At 48.6% G+C, this 15,704-nt stretch overlaps 1 protein-coding gene across 3 annotated transcripts in view; it reads left to right on the top strand.

Annotated features, from left to right (window-relative positions):
* Positions 1-15,704, top strand: part of LOC144822096 (alanine--tRNA ligase, mitochondrial-like) — a 198,704-nt gene that overhangs the window by 30,643 nt on the left and 152,357 nt on the right. For all 3 annotated transcript variants that reach the window (XM_078679217.1, XM_078679219.1, XM_078679218.1), the window contains exons 3-4: positions 2,307-2,452; positions 13,945-14,136. In XM_078679217.1, the coding sequence (XP_078535343.1) occupies positions 2,307-2,452; positions 13,945-14,136 (338 nt within the window). The remainder of the gene's footprint in view (positions 1-2,306; positions 2,453-13,944; positions 14,137-15,704) is intronic.

Raw genomic sequence — 15,704 nt, 5'->3', positions numbered from 1 at the left:
CGTCTGCTGCCTATGGCATGGCACCCAACTATCTCTTGCACCCGGGTAAGCGTCTGCTACCTATGGCATGGCACCCAACTATCTCTTGCACGTAGGTAAGCCTCTCGACGTCCCTCCATCAGTGAAAATCTACTCATTCCCTCCAGATTTACCTGTATGGCTTTACGGTTCAGCTCATTCAAAAATACTGGGTTCCCTTTATTGGAGCTCACTCATGTCCTCTCCACGAGATCAACATGCCAACAGACCCCATTCAGGCTTGAGACCCACAATTTTTAAAGGCAAAAAAGGCTTCATTTTAGCAGTGTCCGGCATAAGATTGCCTCCACTGTAATATGTGAATTGGAAAATACGTTCCCCAAATGTGTTTAATTATTTACAGCAAAATCTCCCAATTTCTAGTTTTAATCGAGAGCGAACTCGTTGCTGCTTCCACTAACTTAGCGGCAAGTGACCTTATGTTGTACCTGCACCAACAAATTAAAGAGGAAATGGTGGGAAGACGTGACTGACACACGTGCTCAAGTTACGTGGAAAGCAGCAACTAGGGCCAAATGAATAACAAGCTACCTTTTGACGTAACAGTCGTCCTGTTCTAGTTTTGGTATTGGACAAACTGCTTCACTGGCGCTTTTCTTGCGTCAAGAACAAGCCAAGCGCCCAGCAGGATGTCGCTGCGATCAGGTGCTCCAGCTTTAAGACAAAACACTTCTTGGATATGAGAAAGGAACAAGAACTGTAGTAATTACAAAAGGAGGCTGCAGCATATGTGTTTAAGATTGACTCTCAGTGGATTTGTGTGCTTTAGTTCTGCAAGTAATTTTATATACCTGTTTATACGTGTTCACGGGAAGCCATTCTTTAGCGTTGCAAACGTTTAACTAAGTATAAATGTATGAAGTCCTATTTACATGGAGGTACCGTTAGAAGCATTTCAAGGTGGTAGAAAGGGTCTGGCAGCCCATCACACTGGAGCGGGGTTGGAGATCCTCCAGACCAAAACCTCAAACCCACAGATAGAGTTGTTGCAAGAGAGCTGGCATTCCCCAATGTATGGATATAGGTTAGTGGTGTCTAACAGAAGTTCCATCAATATCACCCACTTGGCTGCAATTAAAGAAGGCTGCTTTTTGATGTTTCCTAGATGCTGTTTAACTATTTTCCCCTTTTTTCTTTCCAACCTTCTTCAGCCCAATGATAGGTCTGGCGTTAGCTGAAACCTTTTAATTTTACGAAAAGTACATGTATAAAATACTTACTATTGGGGCTTTCAGACAGCCGCTTCATCCATTGACCTGATATTGTGGCACTCACACTTCTGTTCCACCCACTATACCATGCAGCATGGAGTACTGGCCAGCCCTCTTCTGCCAAATTACTAACGTCACTGTGAGTGATAGCATTCTGTCCTTTCCCAGGAAGCACATAAACACACATAGTAGTCTGTGTACGTGGCAATGACTACTGTGGCAATGTGCCCATTTTGAAGACAAGACGTTTTTGGTTTAACCAGTATTTATTTTAGATTGACAGGCAGCTTTCCAAATAATAACTTTTTGCAAAAACCATGACAAAACAAAACACACATTTTTTTTATTTTTTTATTTGAAAAGTTTTATAAAGCGCCAACAAGACCCAGACGGGTATCAGAGCGCTGTACAAAGAGGAAGACTAACGTTGAAGTGAAGAAACAGTATAAGTACAATACAATAAGGCAACATAAGAGGAACCTGAAACATAAAAGTAAATGTGGATGTTAGGAGAAGACGAGGTAACATGTGAACAAACAGGTAAAAGCCCTACTAGACGGGGCCGTACCGTTTAAGCATCACACTACGTCCAAAGAACGACAAAATATAGTTCAAACCCCCAGTAAAAATGATTGTCAAGCCCAAATTTCAAAACCCAAAGTGAAAATGACTGTCAAGCACAAGAGGGAAGTGTCTAGCAAATGACACAGAGGCTATTGCTGATGAAGTTCATCCAAAAGTAGCAAAAAACTATCACTATTGGCTAGTGTCAGACCTATTGGCTTCACCAGGGCTTGTTTAGTATTGGTTCCTCTCTTTGACCTTAATGTTTGATCTCAATTTTATTTATTTTCCTCTGTTTCTGGTCTTATTTTGCTCCTCATTTTTTATGTTTGCTTCTTCCATAACTTGCTTTTCTTTTTTTACACTTCTATCCATTTCTCTGTTTAATTTCCCCAACACATTTTCTTATACATGTATTTCTCCTTTTCTTCTTTCTTAAGTTGCATTAGTTGTTCCTTCGTTCTGATTCCCTTTTCTGTCTCACTGTCCCAGGAGGAAGCTTGCAGCTTGGCCTGGGAGCTGCTGACGCAGGTTTACGAGATCCCGAGAGAGCGCCTCTACGTCACCTACTTCGCGGGAGACCCATCTTCGGGATTGGGAGCCGATGAGGAGAGTAGAGATATCTGGCTGAGCTTGGGGTGAGCAATGGAGTGAATGGGACAGGAGGCTGTGGCTTGTTGATCCAGGTGACCTAACGGAAGATCAGACCCTCCATCCCAAATGCGGAAGACCTCCTAGGAAAGAATAGAACACAGACTCAATATCAGTAAATAAATCCATAAGTTGTGAGAGGCTTCCATATTCTGCAACTAAATTACATGGACGGCCCCCGCCCTGGCATAAGGGCAGAATATGGATATTACAGAGGAACATCTGAGAAACATCCCCCCTTAATTAACCCTCACAAGATCCCAGACCTGCCGAAACCTGTTGCTGGTTCAGGTGGAAAGAAGACGGGAGCCGTCCTCACGGCCTCTCTTTGTGACAGCAGTGCCGTGAGATAACGTCCATCACGAGCCAATGAAATACATGGATGAGATTCAGGCTGGTTTAGCTGAGAGGATTAGTTCTAAGTAATGCCCTCCCTCCCCCCTCTCTTGGTAAGCCTAGCTTCAACTCCTTGGTACAGCCCAGCTTCACCCTTTTCTTTGTAAATCCCAGCGACACCCCTCTTGGGACAGCCCCGCTGCACCCCTCTTGGTACAGCCCAGACACACCACTCTCTCTGTACAGCCCAGCTACGCCCCTCTTGGTACAGCCCCGCTACACCCCTCTTGGTACAGTCCGAATACACCCCTCTCTCTGTACAGCCCACTACACTCCTCTTGGTACAGCCCCGCTACACTCCTCTTGGTACAGCCCCGCTACACTCCTCTCTCTGTACAGCCCAGCAACACCCCTCTTGGTCCAGCCCTGCTACACCCCTCTTGGTACAGCCCATTACACTCCTCGCTACACTCCTCTTGGTACAGCCCAGCTACACCCCTCTTGGTACAGCGCCGCTACACCCCTCTTGGTACAGCCCCGCTACATCCCTCTTGGTACAGCCCGCTACATCCCTCTTGGTACAGCGCCGCACACCCCTCTTGGTACAGCCCCGCTACACTCCTCTTGGTACAGCCCAGACACACCCCTCTTGGTACAGCCCCGCTACACTCCTCTTGTACAGCCCCGCTACACCCCTCTTGGTACAGCCCCGCACACCCCTCTTGGTACAGCCCCGCTACACTCCTCTTGGTACAGCCCAGCTAAACCCCTCTTGGTAGAGCCCCGCTACACCCCTCTTGGTACAGCCCGCTACACTCCTCTTGGTACAGCCCCGTTACACCCCTCTTGGTACAGCCCCGCTACACCCCTCTTGGTACAGCCCCGCTACACCCCTCTTGGTACAGTCCGAATACACCCCTCTCTCTGTACAGCCCGCTACACCCCTCTTGGTACAGCCCTGCTACACTCCTCTTGGTACAGCCCCGCTACACGCCTCTTGGTACAGTCCGAATACACCCCTCTCTCTGTACAGCCCGCTACACCCCTCTTGGTACAGCCCCGCTACACCCCTCTTGGTACAGCCCAGCTACACCCCTCTTGGTACAGCCGCGCACACCCCTCTCTCTGTACAGCCCCGCTACACCCCTCTTGGTACAGCCCCGCTACACTCCTCTCTCTGTACAGCCCAGCTACACCCCTCTTGGTACGGCCCCGCTACACTCCCCTTGGTACAGCCCCCCTACACTCCTCTTGGTACAGCCCCGCTACACCCCTCTTGGTACAGTCCGAATACACCCCTCTCTCTGTACAGCCCGCAACACCCCTCTTGGTACAGTCCGAATACACCCCTCTCTCTGTACAGCCCGCTACACCCCTCTTGGTACAGCCCCGCTACACCCCTCTTGGTACAGCCCCGCTACACCCCTCTTGGTACAGCCCCGCTACACTCCTCTTGGTACAGCCCCGCTACGCCCCTCTTGGTACAGCCCCGCTACGCCCCTCTTGGTACAGCCCCGCACACCCCTCTTGGTACAGCCCCGCTACACCCCTCTTGGTACAGCCCCGCTACACCCCTCTTGGTACAGCCCCGCTACACCCCTCTTGGTACAGCCCCGCTACACTCCTCTTGTTACAGCCCAGCTACACTCCTCTTGGTACAGCCCCGCTACACTCCTCTTGTTACAGCCCAGCTACACTCCTCTTGGTACAGCCCCGCACACCCCTCTTGGTACAGTCCGAATACACCCCTCTCTCTGTACAGCCCGCTACACCCCTCTTGGTACAGCCCCCCTACACTCCTCTTGTTACAGCCCAGCTACACTCCTCTTGGTACAGCCCCGCACACCCCTCTTGGTACAGCCCCGCTACACTCCTCTTGGTACAGCCCCGCTACACTCCTCTTGGTACAGCCCCGCTACACCCCTCTTGGTACAGCCCCGCTACACCCCTCTTGGTACAGCCCCGCTACACCCCTCTTGGTACAGCCCCGCTACACCCCTCTTGGTACAGCCCCGCTACACCCCTCTTGGTACAGCCCCTCTATATCCCTCTTGGTACAGCCCCGCTACACCACTCTTGGTACAGCCCAGCTACACCCCTCTTGGTACAGCCCGCTACACTCCTGATGGTACAGCCCCGCTACACTCCTCTTGGTACGGCCCCCCTACACTCCTCTTGGTACAGCCCCACTACATCCCTCTTGGTACAGCCCCGCTACACCCCTCTTGGTACAGCCCCGCTACACTCCTCTTGGTACAGCCCCGCTACACCCCTCTTGGTACAGCCCCGCTACACTCCTCTTGGTACAGCCCCGCTACACTCCTCTTGGTACAGCCCAGACACCCCTCTCTCTATACAGCCCCGCTACACCCCTCTTGGTACAGCCCAGACACACCTCTCTCTGTACAGCCCCGCTACACCCCTCTTGTTACAGCCCCACCTGACCCCTCCCACCTCCAGACTCATCCACTGTTCTTAAAGGTGCAGGTCACACCCCTCTTGATAATGGCCAGACTCAAGACTCTCTGACTTCTTGATAATGCCCAGGCCTGTTTAGTTCTTGATTGCACAGATCTTGAAAAAACCCATTTAATGATTGCCTAGTTCTGGATGAATGGAAAAACCACAAGGATATCCAGGCTGGAGGGTACCGCCTAAACAGGGGAGCCCAATCCCTTAGTGTGTCAAGGAGTTTCATATTATTATTATTATTATTATTATTATTGTGTATTTTATATAGCGCGCAGCTAGCCCAACGGGGTGTCCCGGCGCTTCTGAGTGAAAGCAGAGTGATAGTCCTGGGGGGGTTAACAAAAGAGGAACATTTTTAGTGCCTTACGGAAGGGTAATTCTTCCTGGATCATCCTAATTGCGATCAGGAGTTTGTTCCAGAGAGTTGTGGCACAGACCTGGAAGGTTTTACCTCCAGAACGTGCTTTCCTGAATCTTGGTATGGAAAGCAGATGTTGGGAGTTGGAACGGAGGTTCCGAGAGTTACAGTAGGGACGGATACTAACAGAGAGGTAGGCCGATCCCCTACCCCTAGTTGCTCGATGGGCCAAGGTCATGGCTTTGAATTCAGCTCTTTGATGGATTGGTAGCCAGTGTAATGCTCTGCGATGTGGCGAAATATGGGTGCGTAGGGAAACCCCGCAGACCAGCCGAACAGCCGCATTCTGGACTGTCTGGAGCCGATGTAGGAGGCCCGCGGGCAACCCTAAATACAGGCCGTTCGCATAGTCCAGGTGAGATGTAATCGATGCCTGGACTATGGTTTTCCTGGTGTCACTGGGGAGATAGGTGATGAATTTCCTAATCATCCTAATCTTGGAAAAACAAGCGGCAGAAACGGTCTTTCATATAAACAAGCCAAACCCTCACCCACTCACCTAGGTGGCACGCTTCATCACCGGGTTGCCTCATCTGCCCGACATTTGTTTGATGGTGTGTATAGACTCCCCAATACTTCAAGAAGTACATGGTTGTAAGTGGGAAAAACCCACTCAGTCACGAGGTAAGGGATCCTGAGACAGTGATTAAAACCCCTTTCAATAAACCTGTGATACAGATGTATTACAGATTCTAAAGGGATATTAAAAACAAAATATCAAGTGGGGATAATATGGCTGACTATTGCTATCACACGCCTCCCACTCTTTCCCCTCTTGATGAAGCTCAGAATTGCTCATTAATTCTTGGGTACCACCCCCTTATGTTAGTTTAGGACACGGCTTGAATTCTTGTCCAGCTCCCAGTCCCCAGACTCAGCTAAATACCTCCAGACTCACTTTGATGCCTGAGACCCCAAACCTGCTTTTATAAATGTTTAGATGCGATCTGTTTTTGTTAGTTCAGGGCGGGCGTGAAGTGCTTGTTCGGTTTCACCGGGTTCTTACTAATGGTCCCATCACTTTGATCGATGATTCCAGGCTCGCTTCAGATGCCTGGCTGGACTCACTCGGCTCTCGATGAAGCCTAGTCTTACTTCATTGATAGCCACATTTATTTTTATTGACGCTTAGACTGCAACTTTCCTTTAAGCCTGGGCATAGTTCGCAGAGTTTTGCTATGCGAAACTCCGCAAAGTTACAAAAAAACACCGCAATGTTCTACGAGTGGCGGAGTGCAGTACGAACTGCAGTTTGTGCTGGTATTCCTGCCGCTCGGGTAGAAATTCTACCCGAGCTCGCATAGCGAAGCAGTTTTCTGCACTCCGAGTGCAGAAAACTCCGCTAACTCCACAAACGTAGCAAAGTTCATCCCCCAGGCCTACTTTCCTTAATGCAGGATTCACTGGCATGTTTGTTTATTTCACTCCGCTCTTGCTAAAGGCCAGAGTTCACTTGGGTTAATGCCCAGACTCACTCTCATTAATGCCCAGAATACTTTGTGCTGGTAATGATAACTGTTAGGATAGCGGTTCTGTTGCTCTAAAGGGGGATGCCAGAAGCAGCATCGAAGGGAGTAGGGGTTATCAAAGGCTGGTCCTTACAGTCTGTTCTTGGATGTACCCTCCCTCTGTTTCAAGGTGGCTGTTACTCAGCGGAAGATACAGTACTTACTGGGCTTCAGGTGGATAGTTTCATGGGACTGCCCTCGAAGTGGAACTGCTGCTGACCCAACAGCCTCCCTCGTCATCATTCTGTGCCCTCTGCACTACTGAGACAGAGCAAGACGGGAAATCTGTACTGGCTGACAATCATTATTTATTTATTTATTTATTGTGTATTGTATAGCGCGCAGCTACCCCAACGGGGTGTCCAGGCGCTTCTGTCGATACGTATGCTGGGTCTGACTCAGATGGAACTAGCAGAAGAAGAAAGTTTTTAAAGCTCTGCGGAAATAGAGTTCGTCCTGTATCATCTGGATGGAGATGGGGAGCTTGTTCCAATGGGAGGAGGCACAGACTTGGAATCATTCTATCATGATGCAATGAATGAGGCCCTGAGTTTCAACAGATCACAGAGAAGAGGACTGAAGTCTTGCCAAGGCGTGGCAAAAAAGACAAAAGCGGAAATCGCACTCTGAAAAGAAAAAAGACTTCCTAAATAAAGTGAACTAGAGATATGCAAATTTTTAAGAAACCTTTGTTTTTTTAGCTTTCTTTGGTTTTGAGATCCCACCAGGCAGGAAGCACTAAGTAAAAGCAAAAGAAATCAAACCTAACCAAGTCAGTAAAATACTAAATGTACGATAAGCCAGATTAATCATGAAAGTACTGTCAACAATGCTACAGAGCTCACATGGAATGCGCATATGTGTTTGTGTGTAACTATGCCAAATAATACAGCTAAGGGCTGTATATAACACCTAATATTTACAACACCTACAAGTGGTAGAAGTGTTGTATGAAGGAAAAGCAAGCTGTTAAGGTGATTGTAGTTGAACTGTTATACTGAGCTTTTTGGGCTCATTGTGGGGCGTGAGTACAAGGGTGAAGTTCACCTCTGCGTATTGCAGAGTGAATCTAATGCTGTTTTAAAACGACTGTATTCTGACTATTTTTTTTAAATCCCTAAATTCGTTTTTACACTGTAGGTAGGCTTGAGTACAAGGGTGAAGTTCATCTTGGCGCGTTGCACGGTGAATCGGATGCTGTTTTAAAATGTATCTATTCTGACTATTTTTTTTAATCCCTTAATTCGTTTTTACACTGTAGGCTTGCACTTTTGCTTTTTGCACACCGAGCGTAGCACCATCTTTCCTCCGCTTGGCTGGCACACCTTAAGGTGCCATTTTGAAGGGTGAGCGGACTAGCTTTTGTTGTCTGGCTCCCTTGGTGCCTATTTGATGGACACCGCACCGCTGACGCACAGCGGACGAGCCGCTGATGCACCAAAGTTGCGCCAAACGCTAGCCCGCCTGCACCCTTCCGCGTCCCGATCGCGGACAACGCCAGCCATGCTGCTCAAATAGGTAGCTGTAAGTTTATTACTTGGCCTCGTGATTCTCTCCTGGCCTTAAGAGGCAACCAGTGTTTGGGAGACCTGGGCACTAACCCAGTGAGTACTGGTTTCCCATACCACAGCAAGGCTTGCAATTTCACCTTAGAGGCACCGGTAGGGACAACCCGGAGCAACGCACGTTTCCCGGCACTCATAGGTTGTTGGCAGGCAGAATTAGAGCCTGTCTGATCAATTGCAGATCACTCCCTAAACACGCAGCCGATATCTGGTTATCACTGTTGGACAACAACTGGGATGTGATGTTCCTGACAGAAACGTGGCTTAAGGAGGAATCTAAGCCGGCCCTGACCCTGGCTATCCCCCTGGGCTTCCGAATCATCTGTGCGAACAGGGGCTGCGACAAAAGAGGGGGCGGGGTTGCTATCATTTTGAAGAAATCATGGGAGATCTCTACAACGCAATTTAGAAATATGGGTATTATGGAGGGCCGAAATTTCTGTATAAAGATCTCTCCAATTCTCTCCTTTGCTGGGTTATTGATATACCGACCACCTGATTATCCACGCGGCTTTACTTCAGAACTATGCAATCTCATCGCTCAGAGATCATTGCAATACGCCAGCCTTACGGCCTTAGGACATTTCAACCTTCACATAGATGATCCTAGCTGCCTCCAGGCCTCTCAGCTAACTATGTCACTTAATGGTGCCAATGTTCCACAGCATGTGAATGCTCCCACTCACAGCCTGGAGAAAATACAACAAAGTGGAGGTATCTGCACTATGTTAAACAAGCATTGGCATTGCCAATAGGTCTCGCTTGTGGGACCTTATAAGTATTTAGTTTTGCAGCACAATATCCTTGTTGCATAATCGGATATTGTGCTGCAAAACTAAATACTTTTAACTTTCGGCTCAAGAGTAGTGTGCTACACATAGCACAGTGCTTCAACGTAGTGTCCGGGGTAGTAAGCTTATATAAATACAATTATTAATTTACTTATTTTAATTTGGCCGTCGACAGTACAACCTCGCATTTGTTATATTTTAAATGTAATATAACTAATTGGTACGCTTTGATTACTTTCATTCTTTTTCCACTGGAAGAATTTATTTGCTATAATGTTTGTACATTTTTAACTCGTTTTTGAAACTTTTCTGACTGCATAGATGTTGTAAATAAATGTTTTAAGGACTATATTATACTAATTGTTGATCTCAGTAGAGGTCTTAATAAAATGAAATGTTCAAAAAATAAGAATCCAATTTACAATGACACTGCGTGCATGTGCTCGAAAGCTTTTACCCAAAAAGCTAGGGACTGTCCGAAGGGTGTCCGACAGTCCGACGGTCCAAGGTGAGAGAACAAACATAGACAAATGATAGCGGGGAATCAATACATAAAGGGGCAGCTGGGTGGGGAGTAGATATAAAGGCAAGAAGCAGCAGGTGCAGAACGGGATTATCAGAAACAGTGGCAAGGAGAGCGTGGAAACAGGCGAACAGCGCTGTGAGGAGATTGTAAAGGTCAGAGGCGGGGTGGGGTTAAAGAGGCTAAATGCTCAAAGACAAGGGCGACGGAGTAGGAACGCATGTGCATTGGGCAGAAACGTAAAGTTTCTTTGGGAATAAGGCTTCGGGACGTCCCCTCCCTACTACTGTTTCACCTTCAGGCTCTTGCCGGCCCCCGCCATCCGCCCCTGCATCTCGACTCCTCTGACTCGGCAATTGGAATCTTTCAAGAGATCTAGCTGTCAGCAGCAGAGGGAACCATTTCAGAACACTCCCGCCAGAGCGCCTTCCAATACCGGAACCACTGCTGTCGCCATGTTGGTGTTCTGTCACTGTGCGCTTGAAGTTACCGGAAGTGCCAATACTGAGTAAAGTAGTCCCATACGTGTTTGAATGTAGGGCTCCACCGTGGGAAGCGACTTCGGGCTTTCTTGTTCGTAGTTCTCCCAAGAGTCCTTCCCCGTGTTTTAAGGATGGGTTCGGACATGTAAGGCTTCACGGTGACTGCCGCGTATGGTCGCACACAGGTTTTAGCATCGTTATTTCCTCACGTAGCCTTACAGTCATTTAACAAAAATAGTAGTTTACTCACGGTGACTGCCGCGTATGGTCGCACACAGGTTTTAGCATCGTTATTTCCTCACGTAGCCTGACAGTCATTTAACAAAAATAGTAGTTTACTATTTATTTAATGCAATGTTATATAGCGCGAACATTACCCGAAAGTGCCAGAGCGCTTTACCTAAGAACAAGTTGCGATGCATAAGGACGTAGGATTACATGAGTTACATCAAAGATACAAACAGAAACAAGGAGCTGGAAAAAATGTTGAGTCACTCGAGGTAGCGCTGGAAAGTGCTCGGAAAAACGAGGGAAAGCCTACACAAACAGGCTGAGCTGCTCAATTAGCGGTGTCACGGAGCGAGCGAGCCCTGTGAGGGTTGAGCACGAAGGCATTTGGTGACTCCGTCGTGGCGTGTGTTAAACGAGGTTGTTCTAAAAGAACAAATCTTCCTGTGAGGCACACAGTACTTACCGGTACCCTGTCTGAAGCTCGTGCTGCCGCTGGACGTGACGTGCGATCATTGGAGGGGGTGCAAGAGATGAGGGAACACCTCCTGGGGGTAGCTGGCTGGGGAGGGGGAGGAGAAATGCAAGGAAGTTAGGGGAGGAGAAGCCGAGAAGCCGCAGAGCGCACGCTGGGCGAAGCCCTTTGATGTGCTCTGCGGCAAGATGCAATTAGGAAGGAGGGAGGCTGATGCGCGTTCGTGTTGATCACGTGGTTCACGTGAACTTCGTGAAAACGCCAGGCAAAAAGCTGGTGGTTTCACGAGCAGTTTGCCGACTTGAATTCTCGCTCCGATCGATGCGCATGCGCGCATCGATAGGTCGCGAGACCTAAAAGGAACTGGAAAAAGGTAACCGCTGACTACCTGGGTTCAGTGTTATCAGTGAGTTGGCCTCAGTTAACTAGCAATCCCAACAACGATTTGTCTTCACTTAATACGTGGACTTCCACCGCCCTGGACACAGTGGCACCTGTGAGATCAGTTAGGACCTCAAGAGCATCCCCATCTGCTCCCTGGTTCTCGACTGACCTCAGAGAGGAAAAGAGCAGGTGTGAAAGGATGGTGTGCCTCCGGAGGAAAAATTATATTCCTGCAGCTAAACTGGCCTATAAGGATGCCTCGAAAAAGCTTTGCAAACTGATGAGGTAGGCTAGAAGGGAAAACTTTGTGAAGCACATTAATAGCGCAGAAAACTGTAAAGAGTTCTTTAGGATAGTCGGCTCCTTCACCAAGCCTTCTGCCATGGAGGGATATGTACAGCCTTCCCCCTCTCTGTGCATGAAGCTATCGGACTTCTTTAAGAACAAAATACAGAAGGTATATGGCACATTTACGGCAGGGGATGAGATGGCTGAGCCACAGTCACAGGGAATTCTAAATACTATGGGCCCCCTCTCACATTTTCTCGCTATTTCCCAGCAGGAATCTCTGGCTGAAATCCTGAGATTCAAGTCTGGTTCGCCTGAGGATCAGTGTCCGATAAGTTGTTTAGGACATTGGCTCATTTGATTAACCCTGTTTTAAATCACATTTGGAATACCTCGCTTTCCACCGGCGTTTTCCCTGATATTTGGAAACCTGCTCTGTTACGGCCCCTATTAAAAAAGCCGAACGCTGACTCGATGGAGCTTAGCAACTACCGCCCGATCTCACTACTTTCAGCACCCGTGGAGATATTGGAAAAACTTGTGCATGTTGGAAGGAAAACAAGGGGACCTAATAAGTGAACCTGTGGGTAGACTAATGTTTTAGAAAGATAATGGTTCTTATGTGGCCAAAAAAGGTCCAAGGAAGAAAGCGGTGTCAGAATTAGTGACAATGCGCTAGAGTCGAGATAGATAATAAATATCTCTGTGAGCGATAAGTAAGATGAACAGGGACATTCAAGTTCAAATAACGTTTGTTATTTATTTTATGAAATTATGCAAGAAAAAATTCAAGTGCTCACATAGTAAAGTGACAACAAGCGTGACAACAAAGTGGGGTTAAAAGTAGCTAAAAGGATAGAGTTTAAGTCCCTGACTCTGGCCTTTCGGGCTTTGCAAGATGGTGGCCCGGGCTATCATAAGCGTAAGCTCTGCCTATACCAACAAGAACGCATGCTGAGATCTAACTCCCAGCACCTGCTCTGTGTACCTCGTTCTGCTGAGTCCCTTATGGGAGGCAGGTCCCTCACTGTGGGGACGGCCAGACTCTGGAACTCCCTGCCTTCCCCTATGCGCCTGATCAACTCCGAACGTGAGTTCAGAAAGACCTTGAAGACTTGGCTCTTCAGCCAATGCTAGCACCTCGGTTGGACCTCCCTCACCTACGGTGACCTTGTAGCGCCGGGACTCCTCTGCTTGACGTAGCGGCTGCGCTCTACAAATGCTATTATTATTATTAGCATGAAACAAGTTAGTGTTTATATTCCTATTGACTCATCTTCATTAGAGAACTCTCTTGTTCATTAATGTGCAACTTTGAAACAGTAAAGTTGTATAAAGTTGAACACCAGTAGTTTTGATTAGCTTTGCTTGTCTTTGGAACGAGAGATAACTAAGGTAGGTCGAAGTATCCGATAGACAATGCTTCTGCAGTTCACTCTGCAGAGTGACGCGCTTAGTCTGTGCGTTAGATTAACTTTTTAGCGCCAACGAGACTAGAAGTGAGCGTCAAGGCACTGTTCTGCATAGAGGTGCTAGCGCCTGAATGCCCCCTCGGGCGATTAATCGCGTTTTACAAATCCCAATTGATTGCTATAAGTATTAGTGTCGCCGTTCCCTATTTCTGTATATGTCACGTTTTATATTGCTCTGATACTCTATCAATTTCGTCATATGCCATAAAGGAGGCAAAGGAAGGTAGGTGCACCAGACATCATTGTCCAATTGAGGAGCTCGGACTGCGTCTTAGAGTTCCTGGTTTCAGAGGGTGAGGATCAGACAACCATAGCCAGGTTCTGCCTCTGTATGGAGATGACTGCTGCTCCTGTGGTTGCATCGACCTCACAGACACATAGGAAGCTTTAGAGGGGCCTCTAGGCATATTGTAGCGTAGAGGCCATAGAGACGTTTGCCTCTCTTTGAAACTCGGGTTCCACGGACCATTGGCAAAGTTGCGGCACCTGAAAACATGTGACTGTGACTACCCTCATGGATTCACTGTTCCTTTTCAGAGTCCCCCCGGACCGCGTCTTACCCTTTGGGTTAAGAGAGAACTTCTGGGAGATGGGTGAGACGGGCCCTTGTGGTCCCTGTACCGAGATTCACTACGACCACGTGGGCGGACGTGATGCCGCAGCCCTGGTGAACCGCGACAGCCCCGAGGTGGTGGAGATCTGGAACCTGGTCTTCATGCAGCTCAACAGGTAAGGGTGGCCACCTGTGTGTGCAGAGATCCAGAGTGTGCTTGGTGATAGTGTGGGACCGCCATTTTATTTGTTTCTGCCCCCTGATGTGTGCTCTTTTAATATGTTTCTCCCTCTATTATTATGTTCCCACTTTCTCTTCTCCATTTCCTTTCTTTGTCTTGTCCTGTTTGGCCATTTGCTGTTTCTCACTAGAACTCTTTCCTTCTTTCTCCCTCCTTGAGTTCAGATTGGAAAAATGCAAGCCCTAAGAAACAATAGACACTGAACACTGCAGAGAGATCAAAGAGCAGTGACCCATGCAGCGCGTGCAGCCTCACAGACGTGTCTCCGCCCGTGCTGGGGAGATGCTGGTGCTGATCCATACAATGCTGTCGGACAGGGGATGGGTGCAAGTGTGCCCTGTTCCCCGGGGCCTGCAGCCGGTTCCTGCCTCCTCTCTCATACATTCCCAGCTAGTGAGTGTTGATCAAGAACCTCCTCTGGTTCCCAAGACGCACGCGGTAGCGTAGCTAGTGGTACCAAGCCGCAACAGGATTTAGGAGACAACCCGGCCTGTTTCTGCATCCGTCTGCCCATGTTGTCTCCTGTTGTGTGAGTGCTTCATACAGAAATGAAATAAAACAAATTTGTACTTGTAAAGCGCACTGCTGCCCCAGCAAAGGGGCGTCCTGGCGCTGTACTCATACCGCTGTGGAACCCTACCTGGCTTTTTCCTGTGAAATGTCCACTCCTGGGCACCCCCAAGGTGAAGCCAGGCATCCTAGCGTTGTTGGGGCCGTTGTGGAGATTAAGTAAGCTATTGCCCGGAGTTGCAGAGTGGACCTATGATTAGAGTAGGCACCGAGGCGAGAATGATCAGGGCCAGGGAAATTGAGCCCAAGACCCGCCGAGGCGGGAATTGAACCCTGGTCCCGGGCCAGACCTCTGCATCAGGGTCTGCCGCTCTAACCATTGAGCCACACTTGCCCACAGAGACAGGGCAGAGGGTACACTAGTCACTTCCTGCTTCTTCTGTACATGGCACCTCTGGTGACTTGTGATGGATTCCCTGCACAGCATCTCTACACCTTCATCAATGTGTCTGTAGGGGCGGTCCATGTAAAATATCCTTGCAGGATATTGGGCAATGGGTGACTGTAGTTGTTAAATCTCCCTGTTGGGACGGAGGGGACCACCAAGCTCACACCTACCCATCTTCTCTTGTGAGCTGGTTCACCCATTGCCTCTGCTCCTGGGGGCCATCTGTCCTGCTATTTGAGGCAGACCGCACCACTAGAACGTAAGTGCTTTTCACTCCTTCTCTCATCTCACATACTCTACTGATAAAGTTGTTTCCAAAACCTCCACATTCACCAAAATGTCCCTTATCCTGGTTCTGCACAGTAGACTCTCTGCGGAGCTCTCCTTGTACCGTGCATGTAGCTTTCCCTGGATCTTGGGCCGTCCACCTGTGACTGGGCTTTGTCCAGGTCGGGCGCTGTTGTTTAGTTATGGAATGGTACAACAGTTACACTCGAGAGCCCAGACACAAACAGTCCCTAGTAACTTCCTGGGCCAAGATACGC

The sequence above is a fragment of the Lissotriton helveticus genome, chromosome 3_1 (genome assembly GCF_964261635.1).
Source record: "Lissotriton helveticus chromosome 3_1, aLisHel1.1, whole genome shotgun sequence".
Classification (NCBI taxonomy): Eukaryota; Metazoa; Chordata; class Amphibia; order Caudata; family Salamandridae; genus Lissotriton; species Lissotriton helveticus.
This window is presented reverse-complemented; position numbering and strand designations above follow the sequence as displayed.